We start from the raw sequence: 18,518 nt of genomic DNA, 5'->3' as shown, positions 1-18,518 counted from the left end.
AAGTAAACTTTTCTTTATTTAGGATATTTCAAAATGTACAAAACAAATCAGTGTTTTCCTCCTGTCACTTGAGTTGCAGAGGTCTGTCAGCCTGTTTTCCACAAGTGAATCAATCAGACAGTTACCGTTATCAGCCAGCATAAAAAAAAAAAAAAAATAATAAAAATACACAATACTGAAGTATGTTTTCTTTTAACTTTAAACAGCATTTACTTTTGGAGGCAAATATGACACATCATGTAAATAGTGCTATGAGTACATTACCCTGTTGTAGCCCTGCTCCACGATATGACTGTTATTGCGATTTCTGCACGCTACACAGGAACCTTTTTTATTGTAATACATATTTTACTACTTTCAGATAGGATTATTTTTTTTATCTTGCAAACACGGACAATTATGGGGTCACTGAGAGGATAGAGGAAATCCCCATAAAAAGCGAGACATCTCTAAGCGCCTATAGCACGTCTATTTAGGCCCTGCCGCAAACACACACACTATCCAATAATCTTTCATTAGGCCTAATTTGACACCGTATTTGATATATGCGGTAAAACACTACCTCATCCATCACATAAGTCTATTTTTTTTATGGCGTATATATAAGCGTTACTTTTGGCCTATAGCGTCCACTAACTTGTACTTTGAACTTCATTTCCCAAAGTGCCTTGCATGTGACTCCTCCCCACTGGGCGTGGTTTGCCGCGCGGGAGGGCGGTGGCGGGAGTCCTTGCTGGCTGTGCGGCCGCGCAGAGCAGAACTTGGAGCCGGGTGAGAAACTGAGGGAACCGGGAAAGAGTGTTTGGTTGCTTAGAGATTATGTTATATTTCGAAATCTGTTGAGTGGTGTGCGAGTGCCTAGTAATGTCATGCGGCTCTGAGAGTCTCTGAAATCAATGAGAAGTTAGAGGCCTTAATATGGGGTGGGGGCATGTGTGAGCCTTTGACACGGGGGAGGGGGTTCTACGAGTCTATAAGAGGCCCTAATGCAGAGCCATATGACAGGCCCAAAAATATTTATAAAAAGCCTTGACTCTAGGTAGTGCATATAATAGGCCCTGATGTGGGGCTCAGTCTGTAATGTATTGTATAGTGTGGGGGTAAATAGTAAGGGTAGGGTTGCCACCCGTCCCTTAAAATACAGAACACTTATAAGTTACACATGCTGCAGGGTGTGCATGGAGGAATATGAATAGTGCTGTCCAGAAACACAATACATGTTCCTCCCTGCACACCCTGCAGCATGTGTAACTCATAAGTGTCCAGGAAAACATGGCTGAGGTGGCAACCCTAAGTAAGGGCTTACTTAGAATAGTGAATAAAAATGTGTAACAACCAAATGCTTAGACTTTATAAATCTTGAACAGTTAGGGTTGTAATCTGTTTGTTGCCATAACCTGGTTTAGCTCTACTGAGCACAATGCACAGTGATACAATGTATCCTTATTATCTCAGTGAGTGAAAGCTACAAAGTTGCCCACATTGGTGTATGCTATATATATATATATATATCTATATATATATATCTATATCTCGGTTTATAATAAAACACATTATCGGTGTCACTAGTATTGGTAAATATGCCATTATGCTGCTCTAAGGGTACTAATAAAACAATGAGCAGTCAGCTTTATGCACAAAGGTACATACAATACACTTTGTAACAAAAGCAGGGTCTATATTTTGTATGTTTGCAAAAAATACAAAATCTTCCCCATGATTCAGTAATATAAACACATTTATGTAATAGTCCATTACTCTAAAGATATAGTAACTACGTTCAGAGGGATTTGATTACTGGTAAAGAGTTTAAATATCCTAGTGGATGTGATAAGGATAAGAGTGTAGGATATGCTATCATAAGGGGTAAGGTGATAAATGTTACTTCGTATAATCAGATCTGGAATCTAAGCAATATTTTAGATGGACTTTAATTCAGCAAATCTAATGAAGTTACACTTTAAAGTGAATGTAAACTTTCAGCAATTAGTGCCTGGTTTTTTAAAAATACTATTAAAAGCAGAGGCACTTTTATTGATGAAAGCTTACATTGCACTGTATTTGTAGAAATACTTAGCTTTTACTTCTCCAAAGCCGGATCGCCGATTCCCCCGCCTCAGTTCCTCTGTACTTGCGTCAGAAATGACGAAACCGCCTTCCTCCAATCTTGGCTTCCCCCCCAGAGCGTCCATCTCGTGATGCCCTGCTGTGATTGGAGGAAGCCGGTTTCGTCATTGCTGTGTAAGTACGACAAGAAGAAGCAGGTGGGGAATCGGCAATCCGACTTTGGAGAAGTAAGTATTTCTACAAATACAGTGCAATGTAAGCTTTCATCAATGAAAGTGCCCCTGTTTTTAAAAGTATTTTTAAAAACCGAGCAAAAATTGCTGAAAGTTTACATTCACTTTAACTTATTTTTTAATGTAGCCATGATATTCTAATACCCCAGACACTTTAAAATAAATATTTTTTATGATGGTGTGTGGTAATGGTTTTTACCTGTTCTCCAGTCAGCACGGCACTCACAATTTTTTTTTTTGTGTAAGTTCCCTATGGCTAGAGCGCAGATTGGAAAACAGGTAAAAATGTCACCTTAAATAAGTTTTTAAAGTGGGTGGCTGGAGCATGAGGTATTAAAATTTTATAGCTACATTAAAAAATTAAGTTATAGGATATCCATTAGAATTTCTGAATTAAAGTCCATGTAAAATATCACTTAGATTCCAGATCTGATTATACGAAGTGTAAAATTCACCATCACTTTAAGATTAAAGGGACATTCCAGTTTAAAAATAAAGTATTGTGTTTCTTTAGAATTTTATTTTTCGACAAATTCTATTCTCATGCTGTGTTGAACACCTGTTAAACACTTTCAAAGTCTAACTCCTGTGCTGCTCCAGGTTTGGATATGTAGCCAACCCATTACTTCCTGTCTATGTACCAAAGTGGAGGGTCAATGCACATCACATTAACTTGTGACTTTAACTCTGTTTAATACTTTAAAAGGTGTTAAACACAGTGAGTTAAAAGGAATGTAGTTTAAAAATAAGTCTAATGAACTATAACTTTGTTTACTATAGAATATCATTTAAAGGCATTTTACATACGCACGGTAATTATCGGAAGTTAAGCACTGAATTGCAAATCACTATAACAAAAAGTCAGGTGTAAAGCTTTTAAACATATTTTTTATTAAGATAGTTTGCATTAATTTGCTAAAGCTTCTTGTGCATGTTTGTTTCCTGCAGGGGAAGATTATATATTGGCTCCTACACTGTATAGAATATAAGTAGGTCATGTGTCTGCACTATATACCCACCTCCTCTTAAAGTGAATGTAAAGTTTTAATAATAAAGTGCCCGGTTTTAAAAAATACTCAAACATGGACACTTTCATTTATTAAACCTTAACATTTAAGCTTTTTTAAAAAGAATATTTACCTTTTTCCTTATAACAGCAGACTGGCGATCCTCTGCCCGCAGCTCCTGCTTTACTTGACATATCGATGACTAATCTGGCTTCCTCCAATCATTGCATGGCCTCACAAGCTGGACGCCTTGGGGTGCACGCAATGACTGGAGGAAGCCAGATTTGTAAGTGCTGTGTTAAGTACAGCAGGAGCTGTGGGAGGAGATTGCCGGTCTGCTGTCATAAGGAAAAAGGTAAGTATTTTTCAAAAAAATGCTTAAATGCCCAGAGGCAGAACTTTTTTTCACTTTCTGCGATGAGATTTTTTTTTTTTTAGGGAAAAAGTTTCTGCAGGTCATTTTTAAATAAAATTTCAATTTTAAATTAGGAAGTTACACTAAAGCACCAGTTCATTTGTAATGTGTTAGTTAACTCGAAAATAAATCAATATTTAAAGTTTTATTATAAAGTGCAGTAGTTGAAAATTGCATTGCAAATTAGGTGCATTGCTCATACGAACGTCTTATATTCAGAAAAAAACAGCTTTGAAGACTGAAAAGCTAGGGGACGGGCTTGAAACAATTTCTGAGAGACAGTCACTTAATGCTCTACTGCTTCGCAGTGCTACTGAATATTTGACTGTTCACTTCAAACAGCACTTTGCTCTGTATGAACTGTGGTAAGGAAAACTTACACAGAGCAGTCAGAGAACAGCTCTGTTTGAAGAGAACAGCCTAATGTGGAGCAGCAAAGAAAAGTTAAATGAACATGCATGTGTCCTGTTCTTTCTGCAGACATGCTGCATTTTCTGCGATGACATCTCAGATCACTGTATGTTCTGCCTTGGGGCTTAAATGTAAAGTTTAATGAATGGAAGTGCCCCTGAGTATTTTTTAAAACCGGGCACTTTCTCATTAAACTTTACATTCACTTTAAGGCTTTGGAAGAACAAGTTCCCAAATTAAATTACAGGATATGTTGAAAAATATTTTTTACAATTTTTAATTAAAGATTTTAGGCTAACTTATGTGAGTATTTTATTTGAACTAATTTGTTGTAATGGCATCTAATATCTGCGGTCAAAATTATTTTCTAAGTTCTGTAGAACTAATAAGCATGTCCCTTTATTCTGCTTGCTTAGTATAAGTAATAAAAACTTTTGTTGAGAGATATGTAAAAATAAATGCTGCAGTCAGTATTTGTAGACTTATTACTACTTGGCAATGAGATGGTTGGAATGTAGGTGTTAAACCTTTGTTGCCTGTATGGGTGCGTGTGGATATAGTTATATAATACTTTAAAGCGGCAACAAATTCTGTATAAAGTCTATTTTTAAAACCGGACAAAATGTAACACATACACGAGGAGTTGAGTGCCCTATCCCCTGGGAACTTAGATTTTTTTTTTATTTTTTTTTAAATAGGATTCTATCACAGAGAAAGTACAGCACTCACTCACAAGCTCTTGGTTAAGATTAAAAGCAAAAATGGAAGCGTTGGTTACCGCATCTGGCCAAATGGGATAAGCCCAGGTACCACGTCAAGATCTCTTCCAAAACCTGAGTCCCTAAAGAGCCACACAATGCAAGCTCTCAATCCAACAAACTGGGAACAAGTGAAGGATGCACAGGCTTATGTAATCATCTTAGAAATATACAAAACACGGAAGGGGACTACACTCGGACCGGGTACACATCCCATGACCCTGCAACATGCACAGCCCTGGGTGCACATTAGCACTCTCAGGAAGCTGCACTGTCCCCAGAGTCACAGGCAGTTAACCCCAGACAGGTCTGGGTGCAAGGCCCATAGGGAAAATTACAAAACAAATTACTACAGCACACAGAGAAAGTCCAGCACTCACAAGATCTCAGTTAAGCTTAAGCAAAAATTGAAGAGTTAGTTACTGCATCTGGCCTTCTGTGTTTTGTATATTTCTAGGGTGATTACATAAGCCTGTTCACCCTTCACTTGTTGCCAGTTTGTTGGATTGAGAGCTTGCATTGTGTGGCTGTTTAGGGACTCAGGTTTTGGAAGAGACCATGACATGGTACTTGGGCTTATCCCATTTGGCCAGATGTGGTAACTAACTCTTCCATTTTTGCTTCTAATCTTATCTGAGAGCTTGTGAGTGCTGGACTTTCTCTATGTGCTGTATTAATTTGTTTTGTAATTTTCCCTATGGGCCTTGCACCCAGACCTTTCTGGGGTTAACTGCCTGTGACTCTGGGGCCAGTGCAGCTTCCTGAGAGTGCTGTTGTGCACGGGGTGTGGGCAAGGCAATATTGTGTTGGACCCTTATGTGACTTACTGTTGTGTTGATCACTGTTGTATGACTTAAGGGGCCCTTAAAGGTGAGGGGTTACAATTAACACGTTTATTATATACAATAAATTTAAAATTTTGGATCCACAATGAACATCATATACAATTGGTTAAAAATACTCTTAAAAATGTTATTTAAAGCTTTTTTTATGTGTGGCATTAATCTACAAACTAGATATTGATAGTAATAATAATCTATGTTGATTGCTTGAAATTGGCCTGCTACCTCACACTGTATTATGTGGATACAATTGATCAGGACCTCACAAGTATTTTTACTTGTGCTAAAAAGTATATATGACCACAGGTCACAGTGGACCCCTGTGGTGTATGCTGGTTATAAAGTTGTGAGCAAGTTGCAACTGCTCCAAATTTCAAAACGTTGTTGTGTACACTACTTTAGTGTAAGTTGCAAAAATTACAAGAAATTTTTTGAAAAAATGTTGGGGGGGGGGGGGGGTAAATGGGTTAAACAAGTGAAAAACAGATTTTCAAAGTTAATAAAAATAAGTCGGTGATTGATCCAAATTTCAAATATAAATCGGTGAATCCCAATAAAGGTGAAAAAGACTTGAGAAAGGCCTTTGAGAGGCCAAAACAGGTTGACTATTAGCTGGTAAACTAATTTTCAATTCTTTTTTTAAGGGACATTAAACCCAGTGTGAGGTAGCAGGCCAATTTCAAGCAATCAACATACATTATTGTTACTATCAATATCTAGTTTGTAGATTAATGCCACACAACTTTAATAACATTTATAAGGGTATTTTTAAGCAATTGTATATGATGTTCATTGTGGATCCACAATTTTAAATTTATCGTATGTAATAAACGTGTTTTTTTTTTTTGTTTTTTTTATTGTAACCCCTCGTCTTTAAAGGGTCCCTTAAGTCATACAACAGTGATAAACACCACAGTAAGTCGCATAACAGTGGCCAACACAATATTACATTGCCCACTTTAGGTGCTTTGTACACACCCCATACACATTCTCTATATATAGGCTGGCTAGGTAGCCTTTGTTCAAAGCCATAGGTATTAAGGTCTCAGGCACTTGAACTACATCTCAATTTCAGTGCTATTGTGCACCCAGGGCTGTGCATGTTGCAGGGTCATGGGATGTGTGTCCGGTCTGAGTGCAGTCCCCTTGTGTGTGTATATATGTATGTGTATATGTATATGTATATATGTATATATATATGTATGTATATATATATATATATATATATATATATATATATATATATATATATATATATATATATATATATATATATATATATATATATATACGCTCCATTAAACTTCTGTAAGTCAGTTTAAGTAAAAAAAAAAAAAAAAACTTTGCACCTCCTTTTTAGTAATCTTACTTTGAAAATTGTGGGCTTTCCCATTACCCTGAGTTCATAAAATAATGGTTGCCACCAAGTCCTTATCACTTGCTGCACAAGTTACTTTTTCCTCTTATTTATGACAGTTACTATCTCATAGGGTTTAAAATTCCATTAATAGTGCTATATTCAATAGTCCTTGTTTGTACACTTCCGTGACATTTGCCTGTCCCAAATCATTCTCAGCAGAAGACTGATAAGTGAAGCCTAGGTTTTAACATGGTGGCAACCAGTCGATATTTAAAGGGCAATTACAATGAAATAAAATGCTCTAGTTTTTTTTGTTTAAAGGGACAGTCAACACCATAATTTTTGTTGTTTAAAAAGATAGTAACATAACATAGTAGATAAGGTTGAAAAAAGACTGAAGTCCATCGAGTTCAACCTATACAAATCTAAAATACTTACAAAAAGCTCCAGTTAAGCTTAAATAGCCCCACTAAAAGGTGACCCATTTAATACTAGCAATCATATCCATTAATTTTGTTTATATACAGAAATGTATCCAGACTATTTTAAAATGTATCTATGGTATTGGCATTCACTACCTCCTTTGGTAATGAGTTCCACAATTTTATTGCTCTTACAGTGAAAAAACGTTTCCGTTTATATAAAGTAATCATGTCACCTCTCAAATGCCTTTTTTCTAAAGAAAACAGACAATATATAATCCCTTTATTACCCATTCCCCTAGTTTTGCACAACGAACAGTTATATTAATTCACTTTTTACCTCTGATTACCTTGTATCTTAGCCTTTGTAAACTGCCCCCTTATTTCAGTTCTTTTGACACACTTGCATTTTAGCCAATCAGTGCTTACTCCTAGGTAACTTCACGTGCATGAGCTCAATGTTATCTATGACACACATGAACTAACGCCCTTTAGTGGGGGAAAACTGTTAAAATGCATTCACATAAGAATGAGAGAAAATATTTGGGTTTACTATCCCTTTAAGCACATAGGACCTGATATTCACAAGTTTGTCGATCAGTTGAGATTATCTAAGACATCTTGTCAGCATGGAGAGGTCCCTAAAAAAAAGTTAGAAACAAATTTTAATTTGAAAGTTATTTATCTCAATATGCATGGTTTTGTATGTGAAGGAGAGACGCCTACATTACAATATAATATCTAAAAATAAAATCCCAAAGATTCTGCATGATTTCTCCATGCTGGTGAACTTTTGAATATCAGGCCCATAGAAAGAACAGCCACACTACACGGGTAGTCCATGGCAGAAACTGTCACTAGCCTAATCAGCAGTGGTAGTTTACAACCCAGCTTCACGACTGCCTTTTGATGATTGGGTCACCACTTGTTTCCTTTTGGGACCAACCATTCTCTGCAGCTCCAGAGTAGTATTTTAACACCATTGTGATAGCCCTGTACAGGGCTTAACAAGGTGTTTAACCATTTTGCAGGACTTAAAAACCTAGTACTGCAGGGGTACTTAGTGTTAAAAGTACATGTTGGAGCATGCAATAGAAAAAATACATCTACATGCTATTCTCATGCTAAGCTTAATGTTTAACATACATTTAAATTGAATGAGTCCACTACATTCATTTGAACCATCGTCATTTAAAAAGGAAGCATGTTGCTGGATAGTTACCAATTAACATTTAGACTTGGTAAAATGGAAAGGACACAGATTTGAGGTTAGTGACTACAACTTTTCTCTGGGTTTAGTGCTTCTAATCCTGCATATATCATTTACTTTAAAAACAAAGCATCAATTACACTTCTTGTATGTGTACTTTTTAATGCACAAACGGCTGCAAATGTAACCCCCCCCCCCCCCCATTTATGTGTGTATACATTTATAAATTCAGTTGATATATAAATAAAACAGTGGCTTTCTGTTTCTGTAGGCTGAGTTGTATAGGGTTTGGCATCTAAGTATCCCTCCTTATTTGGGAGGATCCTAAGCCTCCCACCTACATGCAGTGAAAAGACTGCACTGCAATTCTTGAGCATATTTTTAGCACTATTTCTGGCTGCACACTTTCAGTGAGTGTATTGACTCTGTCTACATTGAATTCATTCAAAACCTTTTAGAGATCCGAGTTCTGTTAAGAAGCCATGCAACAGAGCAGAATGCTGACTCAGGCAACTGTGACTGCCACATTCTTTGTGCGTGATTCTATAGCCGTGTGTACATTGCAAGCCCTATAGCTCCTGCTACAAAGAAACAAGTGTATTCTGATTTATGTACTCAAATAACAGTGCAGCAGCTCTTCCCATTAGAAAGGTGAATATTATGGCTGTTGGCTAAATGTAACATTTCTATATGTCTCACTGTTTGTGTGTCTTGTTACTTTGGCTTTCTCTGGATTTTTCTCATTGGCAAAACTTTTGAATTGTTAAAGGGGCATAAAACCGAAAATATTTTAAATGATTCCGATAGAGCATACATTTTTAAACCACTTTTATTATCACATTTTCTTGGTTTTTTGTTATCCTTTTTTGGAAAAGCAGGAAGGTACGTTTAGAAGTGTGCACGTGTCTGCTGTACATTATGGCAGCAATTTTGCAACAATGTTACAAATTAGCACTAGATGGTAGCACTATTTCCTGTCATGTAGTGCTCCAGACATGTGCACCCTACCTATCTAGATATCTCTTCAACAAAGAATAAAAAGAAAAAATAGAAGTAAATTGGAAACTTTTTTTTTTTTCTTCTCTGAATCATGGAAAAACATTTGTGAGTTTCATGTCCCTTTTTAAAGGGACAGTCAACTCCCATCATTTTTATTGTTTAAAAAGATGGACAATCCCTTTATTACCCATGCCCCAGTTTTGCATAACCAACACTGTTATATTAATATACTTTTTACCTCTGATTACCTTGTATCTAAGCCTCTTTTGACAGCCCCCTGATCACATGGCTATTTATCAATTGACTTGCAGTTTAGCCAATTAGTGCAGTGTCATCCACGGGCACAATGTTATCTATATGGCCCACATGAACTAGCAGTCTCCTGTTTAAAGCAAAATAAGCATGTGATAAGAGGCTGTCTATAGTGGCTTAGAAACAGGCGGAAAATTAGAGGTTTAAATGTTATAAAGTATATTAATATAACAATGTTGGTTGTGCAAAGCTGGCGAATGAGTAGTAAAGGTTATCTATCTTGGGTTTTTTTTTTTTTTTATAAAAAAAAGAATTTTGGTGTCGACTGTCCCTTTAACTTAAGAAAAAAAAACTAAGCAAATTGCAAAAAAACTAATATTTATAATTTTTTATAAATTGTTGCCGTCTTTTTCAGAGACTCATTTCTAATATCTGACAGGCTAAATTTATTTGTTTCTAGTCTCATATGCTATGATCAAATCACGTAGTCCCTAAAAAAAAAATGAAAAGAAGCCAATTTGATTCTGTTTTCAGATATTAGCAGTATATTTTTTTAAAAAAAAAATTCAAGGGATATTCTGGCATCTTGATCTTTATAGTCTTAAAGTGAAGGTCCATTTTGATGAATTAGTTCCCGGTTTTTAATAAACAGATTAAAAAAACAAGGGCACTTTAATTCATCAAAATTGACATTTCACGTTTTTCTTCAAAAACTTACCTTTTAATCCTGGCACCCGCTCCAGCACTTCCTCCGCCTGTCGCAAGCCATCTTCGCGGGTCCAAAATGACTAATCCGGCTTCCTCCAATCACAGCGTTGCATAAGGCCAAGATTCCCCCGGGGTGGGGGAGCTGTGATTGTAGGAAGCCTGATTTGTCATTACTGACGTCTGCAAAGGCTTCCGATGGCCGGGGGAATCGCTGGAGCGGCATTCAGGATTAAAAGGTAAGTTTTGAAGAAAACAGTGAAATGTCAATTTTGATGAATTAAAGTGCCCTTGTTTTTAATCGTTTTATTAAAAACCGGGCACTACATCAAAATAGACCTTCACTTTAACTCTGTTAGAGGGCTACAATCTTGCACAAAAACAAATTGTTCCCCTCCTTGTATTGCCCTTGTATTTACAGTTTCTCCAACATGTTAAAAATTACTTTGATCTTTAGCCCCAAAATAATTTACGCAAGTTTAAGGATAAGGTATCTGCTAAAATCAAAAACATTCAGTCAAGCTTATAAGTGGTCTGAACTTACCTGGGTTACTGTGGGACACTAAAGTTAAAATTAAACTTTCATGATTTAGATGATTAGAATATGTAATAGAAAAACCCAAAAGTTTCCAGTTTACTATTATCAAATCGAGTGCACCTAAGGCTTTAGCAAGCGGTATGTATGAGTCTGAATGGCTGATGCCTATCACAATACAGGGGATGAGGAAATAAAAGGAAATTTTAAAATGTATTTGGAATTTATGAGCTAAAGTTATTTCTCCAACATAGGTGTGTCCGGTCCACGGCGTCATCCTTACTTGTGGGATATTCTCCTCCCCAACAGGAAATGGCAAAGAGCCCAGCAAAGCTGGTCATATGATCCCTCCTAGGCTCCGCCTACCCCAGTCATTCTCTTTGCCGTTGCACAGGCAACATCTCCACGGAGATGGCTAAGAGTTTTTTGGTGTTTAAATGTAGTTTTTATTCTTCAATCAAGTGTTTGTTATTTTGAAATAGTGCTGGTATGTACTATTTACTCAAACAGAAAAGAGAAGAAGATTTCTGTTTGTGAGAGGAAGATGATTTTAGCAAACGTTACTAAAATCGATTGCTGTTTCCACACAGGACTGTTGAGATGAAGTAACTTCAGTTGGGGGAAGCAGTTGGCAGACTTTTCTGCCTGAGGTATGATGGCCACATTTCTAACACGACTTGGTAATGCTGGAAGGCTGTCATTTTCCCTATGGGGACCGGTAAGCCATTTTCTTAGATTAAGTATAAGAATAAAGGCTTTATAAGGGCTTAAAAAACTGGTAGACATTTTTCTGGGCTAAAACTATTACTTGCTAAGCATATTTGACAGATTATAGCGCTTTATAGTTATTATAATCTTGGGGATTGTTGTTAAAAAACGGCAGGCACTGTATGGACACCTTTTTCAGATGGGGGCCTTCTCTAGTCATAGGCAGAGCCTCATTTTCGCGCCACTAATGCGCAGTTGTTTTTGGAAGGCAAGGCATGCAGATGCATGTGTGAGGAGCTAAGATCCACTGAAAAAGCTTATAGAAGGCGTCATTTGGTATCGTATTCCCCTCTGGGCTTGGTTGGGTCTCAGCAAAGCAGATTCCTGGGACTGTATAGGGGTTAAATGTAAAAACGGCTCCGGTTCCGTTATTTTAAGGGTTAAAGCTTTCAAATTTGGTGTGCAATACTTTTAAGGCTTTAAGACACTGTGGTGAAATTTTGGTGAATTTTGAACAATTGCTTCATACTTTTTCGCATATTCAGTAATAAAGTGTGTTCTGTTTAAAATTTAAAGTGACAGTAACGGTTTTATTTTAAAACTTTTTTTGTGCTTTGTTGACAAGTTTAAGCCTGTTTAACATGTCTGAACCATCAGATAAACGATGTTCTATATGTATGAAAGCCAATGTGTCTCCCCATTTAAATATATGTGATAATTGTGACAGGGTGTCCAAACAAAGTAGGGACAATGATGCCACAGATAATAATAGTGCCCAAGATGATTCTTCAGATGAGGGGAGTAAGCATGGTACTGCATCACCCCCTTCTGTGTCTACACCAGTTTTGCCTACACAAGAGGCCCCTAGTACATCTAGTGCGCCAATACTTATTACTATGCAACAATTAACGGCTGTTATGGATAATTCTATTGCAAATATTTTATCTAAAATGCCTACTTATCAAAGAAAGCGCGATTGCTCTGTTTTAAACACTGAAGAGCAAGAGGACGCTGATGATAACGCTTCTGACATACCCTCACACCAATCTGAAGGGGCCAGGAGGGAGGTTTTGTCTGAGGGAGAAATTTCAGATTCAGGGAAAATTTCTCAACAAGCTGAACCTGATGTTGTAACATTTAAATTTAAATTAGAACATCTCCGCGCACTGCTTAACGAGGTATTATCTACTCTGGATGATTGTGACAATTTGGTCATTCCAGAGAAATTATGTAAGATGGACAAGTTCCTAGAGGTTCCGGTGCCCCCCGATGTTTTTCCTATACCCAAGCGGGTGGCGGACATAGTAAACAAGGAATGGGAAAGGCCCGGCATACCTTTTGTGCCTCCCCCTATATTTAAGAAATTATTTCCTATAGTCGACCCCAGAAAGGACTTATGGCAGACAGTCCCTAAGGTCGAGGGGGCGGTCTCTACTCTAAACAAACGCACTACTATTCCCATAGAAGATAGTTGTGCTTTTAAAGATCCTATGGATAAAAAAATTAGAGGGTTTGCTTAAAAAAATGTTTGTTCAGCAAGGTTACCTTCTTCAACCAATTTCATGCATTGTTCCTGTCACTACGGCAGCGTGTTTCTGGTTCGAAGAACTAGAAAAGTCGCTCGATAAAGAATCTTCGTATGAGGAGGTTATGGACAGAGTTCATGCACTTAAATTGGCTAACTCTTTTATTCTAGATGCCGCTTTGCAATTAGCGAGATTAGCGGTGAAAAATTCAGGGTTTGCTATCGTGGCGCGCAGAGCGCTCTGGCTAAAGTCTTGGTCAGCGGATGTGTCTTCCAAGACAAAATTGCTTAACATCCCTTTCAAGGGCAAAACACTGTTTGGTCCTGATTTGAAAGAGATTATTTCAGACATCACCGGAGGAAAGGGCCACGCCCTTCATCAGGATAGGTCTTTTAAGGCTAGAAATAAGCCTAATTTTCGTCCCTTTCGCAGAAACTGACCAGCCTCTACTTCTACATCCTCTAAGCAAGAGGGTAATACTTCTCAACCCAAACCAGCCTGGAGACCGATGCAAGGCTGGAACAAGGGTAAGCAGGCCAAGAAGCCTGCCACTGCTACCAAAACAGCATGAAGGGATGGCCCCCGATCCGGGACCGGATCTGGTGGGGGGCAGACTTTCTCTCTTTGCTCAGGCCTGGGCAAGAGATGTTCAGGATCCTTGGGCACTAGAAATAGTTTCTCAAGGTTATCTCCTGGAATTCAAGGAACTACCCCCAAGGGGAAGGTTCCACAGGTCTCAATTATCTTCAAACCAAATAAAAAGACAGGCATTCTTACATTGTGTGGAAGACCTGTTAAAGATGGGAGTAATTCATCCAGTTCCAATAAGTGAACAAGGGATGGGGTTTTACTCCAACCTGTTCATAGTTCCCAAAAAAGAGGGAACGTTCAGACCAATTCTAGATCTCAAGATCCTAAACAAATTTCTCAGGGTTCCATCGTTCAAAATGGAAACCATTCGAACGATCCTTCCTACCATCCAGGAAGGTCAATTTATGACCACGGTGGATTTAAAGGATGCGTACCTCCATATTCCTATCCACAAGGAACATCATCAGTTCCTAAGGTTCGCTTTTCTGGACAAGCATTACCAGTTTGTGGCACTTCCATTCGGATTAGCCACTGCTCCGAGAATTTTCACAAAGGTACTAGGGTCCCTTCTAGTGGTTCTAAGACCAAGGGGCATTGCAGTAGTACCGTACTTGGACAACATCCTGATTCAAGCGTCGTCTCTGTCAAAAGCAAAGGCTCATACGGACATCGTCCTAGCCTTTCTCAGATCTCACGGATGGAAAGTAAACATAGAAAAAAGTTCTCTTTCCCCGTCAACAAGAGTTCCCTTCTTGGGAACAATAATAGACTCCTTAGAAATGAGAATTTTTCTGACAGAGGTCAGAAAATCAAAACTTCTAAGCTCTTGTCAAGTTCTTCATTCTGTTCTTCGTCCTTCCATAGCGCAGTGCATGGAAGTAATAGGATTGATGGTTGCAGCAATGGACATAGTTCCTTTTGCACGAATTCATCTAAGACCATTACAACTGTGCATGCTCAGACAGTGGAATGGGGATTATACAGACTTGTCTCAGACGATTCAAGTAGATCAAAGGACCAGAGATTCACTCCGTTGGTGGCTAATCCTGGACAACCTGTCACAGGGAATGAGCTTCCGCAGACCAGAGTGGGTCATTGTCACGACCGACGCCAGTCTGGTGGGCTGGGGCGCGGTCTGGGAACCCCTGAAAGCTCAGGGTCTATGGTCTCGGGAAGAATCTCTTCTCCCGATAAACATTCTGGAACTGAGCGATATTCAATGCTCTCAAAGCTTGGCCTCATCTAGCAAAGGCCAAATTCATAAGGTTTCAATCGGACAACATGACGACAGTCGCATATATCAACCATCAGGGGGGAACAAGGAGTTCCCTGGCGATGGAGGAAGTGACCAAGATAATTCAATGGGCGGAGGATCACTCCTGCCACTTGTCTGCAATCCACATCCCAGGAGTGGAAAATTGGGAAGCGGATTTTCTGAGTCGTCAGACATTCCATCCGGGGGAGTGGGAACTCCACCCGGAAATCTTTGCCCAAATAACTCAATTATGGGGCATTCCAGACATGGATCTGATGGCGTCTCGTCAGAACTTCAAGGTTCCTTGTTACGGGTCCAGATCCAGGGATCCCAAGGCGACTCTAGTGGATGCACTAGTAGCACCTTGGACCTTCAACCTAGCTTATGTTTTCCCACCGTTTCCTCTCATTCCCAGGCTGGTAGCCAGGATCAACCAGGAGAGGGCTTCGGTGATCTTGATAGCTCCTGCGTGGCCACGCAGGACTTGGTATGCAGACCTGGTGAATATGTCATCGGCTCCACCATGGAAGCTACCTTTGAGACAGGACCTTCTTGTTCAGGGTCCATTCGAACATCCGAATCTGGTTTCTCTCCAACTGACTGCTTGGAGATTGAACGCTTGATTTTATCAAAGCGTGGGTTTTCAGATTCTGTAATAGATACTCTGATTCAGGCTAGAAAGCCTGTAACTAGAAAAATTTACCATAAGATATGGAAAAAATATATCTATTGGTGTGAATCTAAAGGATTCCCATGGAACAAGATAAAAATTCCTAGGATTTTATCCTTTCTACAAGAGGGTTTGGAGAAGGGATTATCTGCAAGTTCTCTGAAGGGACAGATTTCTGCGTTATCTGTTTTACTTCACAAAAGGCTGGCAGCTGTGCCAGACGTTCAAGCGTTTGTTCAGGCTCTGGTTAGAATCAAGCCTGTTTACAGACCTTTGACTCCTCCCTGGAGTCTTAATCTAGTTCTTTCAGTTCTTCAAGGGGGGTCCGTTTGAACCCTTACATTCCGTAGATATTAAGTTATTATCTTGGAAAGTTTTTGGTTGCAATTTCTTCTGCTAGAAGAGTTTCAGAGTTATCTGCTCTGCAGTGTTCTCCACCCTATCTGGTGTTCCATGCAGATAAGGTGGTTTTGCGTACTAAGCCTGGTTTTCTTCCGAAAGTTGTTTCCAACAAGAATATTAACCAGGAGATAGTTGTACCTTCTTTGTGCCCGAATCCAGTTTCAAAGAAGGAACGTTTGTTACACAATTTGGACGTAGTCCGTGCTCTAAAATTCTATTTAGAGGCCACTAAAGATTTCAGACAAACTTCTTCTTTGTTTGTTTATTCTGGTAAAAGGAGAGGTCAAAAAGCAACTTCTACCTCTCTTTTTGGCTTAAAAGCATTATCCGTTTGGCTTATGAGACTGCCGGACGGCAGCCTCCTGAAAGAATCACAGCTCACTCCACTAGGGCTGTGGCTTCCACATGGGCCTTCAAGAACGAGGCTTCTGTTGACCAGATATGTAAGGCAGCGACTTGGTCTTCACTGCACACTTTTGCCAAATTTTACAAATTTGATACTTTTGCTTCTTCAGAGGCTATTTTTGGGAGAGGTTTTGCAAGCCGTGGTGCCTTCCATTTAGGTGACCTGATTTGCTCCCTCCCTTCATCCGTGTCCTAAAGCTTTGGTATTGGTTCCCACAAGTAAGGATGACGCCGTGGACCGGACACACCTATGTTGGAGAAAACAGAATTTATGCTTACCTGATAAATTACTTTCTCCAACGGTGTGTCCGGTCCACGGCCCGCCCTGGTTTTTTTAATCAGGTCTGATGAATTATTTTCTCTAACTACAGTCACCACGGTTTCATATTTCCTCCTGTACGTCGGTCGAATGACTGGGGTAGGCGGAGCCTAGGAGGGATCATATGACCAGCTTTGCTGGGCTCTTTGCCATTTCCTGTTGGGGAGGAGAATATCCCACAAGTAAGGATGACGCCGTGGACCGGACACACCGTTGGAGAAAGTAATTTATCAGGTAAGCATAAATTCTGTTTTTTCTAAGTGTTTCTGCATTGTCTTTTTTTTTTTATCATACATTTGATGATTATACAATGCTTCTTTATTTAATAGTCCTTTAAGTGTGTGCATAGAGCCGCTATGGTTCCTGACTTGCAGAATGGGAATGCAGATAGTGCCAATCTTCAAATGTCTGTTTAAATATTCTTGTCTAAATCCACTAAAAAGATTTTAAGTAAGGGAGTCTGAAGTTGGTTTCTTTAAAGGGACAGTCAACACCAGAATTTTTTTTGTTTTAAAAGATAGATAATTCATTTATTACCCATTCCCCAGTTTTGCAAAACCAACACAGTTATAATACACTTTTTACCTCTGTGATTAACTTGTATCTAAGCATCTTCTGACAAACCCCTGATCACATGACATTTTATTTATTATCTATTGACTTTCATTTTAGCCAATTAGCGCAGTGTCTGCCACAATCCACGGGCGTGCTCACAATGTTATCTATAGTGTTTACCTGAACTAGCTCACCCCTGCTGTGAAAAGCAAATACAAAGCATGTGATTAGAGGCGGCCTTAAAGGGCTTAGAAATTATCATATGAGCCTTCCTAGGTCTAGCTTTCAACTAAGAATACCAAAAGAACAAAGTAAAATTGTTGATAAAAGTAAATTGGAAAGTTGTTTAAAATTACATGTCCTATTTGAAACATGAGGGGTTTTTTTTTGGACTTGACTGTCCCTTTTAAGTAGTCTTTCAGATACTATAAATGGGCAAGTACATTTGAATTAGTCTCATGTGTTACTCTAGATGAGGATGCAGCTGGTGAGCAAATGTGCAGCACGCACCTATGCACCAATTACTGGCTACTTCCTTATTTGCATAATGGGGGTGTTCCAGGAGGGACTGTTTAACGCCCTTTCAAAGGCATTAAACACATAGTAAAATAAGAATTTGAATGAAGTGATAAACTTTAAATGTTCTAAAATCAGGTCCAGAATATAAGCAATATTTTAGACAGACTTTAATTTATCACTTCTAATGAAGATGCATTGTTGCTTTTAAATCTAGATATTCTAGCCATGCCCTTCTAATACCCCACACTCCAGCCATCCATTTCAAAACTCATTGTTTTGACTGTTCTCCAATCTGCGCTCTAGCTGCAAAAGTGTCATACAGCCTACGGCACTGGTTTTCAAACCTGTACTC

At 38.7% G+C, this 18,518-nt stretch overlaps 1 protein-coding gene across 7 annotated transcripts in view; it reads left to right on the top strand.

Moving 5' to 3' along the window:
• The first annotated feature begins 699 nt into the window (after positions 1 to 699).
• Positions 700 to 18,518, top strand: part of NUTF2 (nuclear transport factor 2) — a 139,739-nt gene continuing 121,920 nt past the window's right edge. Inside the window, exon 1 of one of the 7 annotated variants that reach the window (XM_053697425.1) lies at positions 700 to 771. Coding sequence is in view for 5 of the 7 variants with exons in the window: in XM_053696884.1 (XP_053552859.1) it covers positions 9,335 to 9,376 (42 nt within the window). In the remaining 2 variants the exon portion in view is untranslated. Of the gene's footprint in view, positions 772 to 4,841; positions 4,940 to 9,173; positions 9,377 to 18,518 lie in introns of those variants that run through there. The other 6 variants (XM_053697510.1, XM_053696884.1, XM_053697342.1 and 3 more) reach the window with 6 other exon arrangements.

The sequence above is a fragment of the Bombina bombina genome, chromosome 1 (genome assembly GCF_027579735.1).
Source record: "Bombina bombina isolate aBomBom1 chromosome 1, aBomBom1.pri, whole genome shotgun sequence".
Taxonomy (NCBI): domain Eukaryota; kingdom Metazoa; phylum Chordata; class Amphibia; order Anura; family Bombinatoridae; genus Bombina; species Bombina bombina.
The sequence above is the reverse complement of the archived record's forward strand: the minus strand, read 5'-3'. Positions and strand labels throughout refer to the sequence as shown.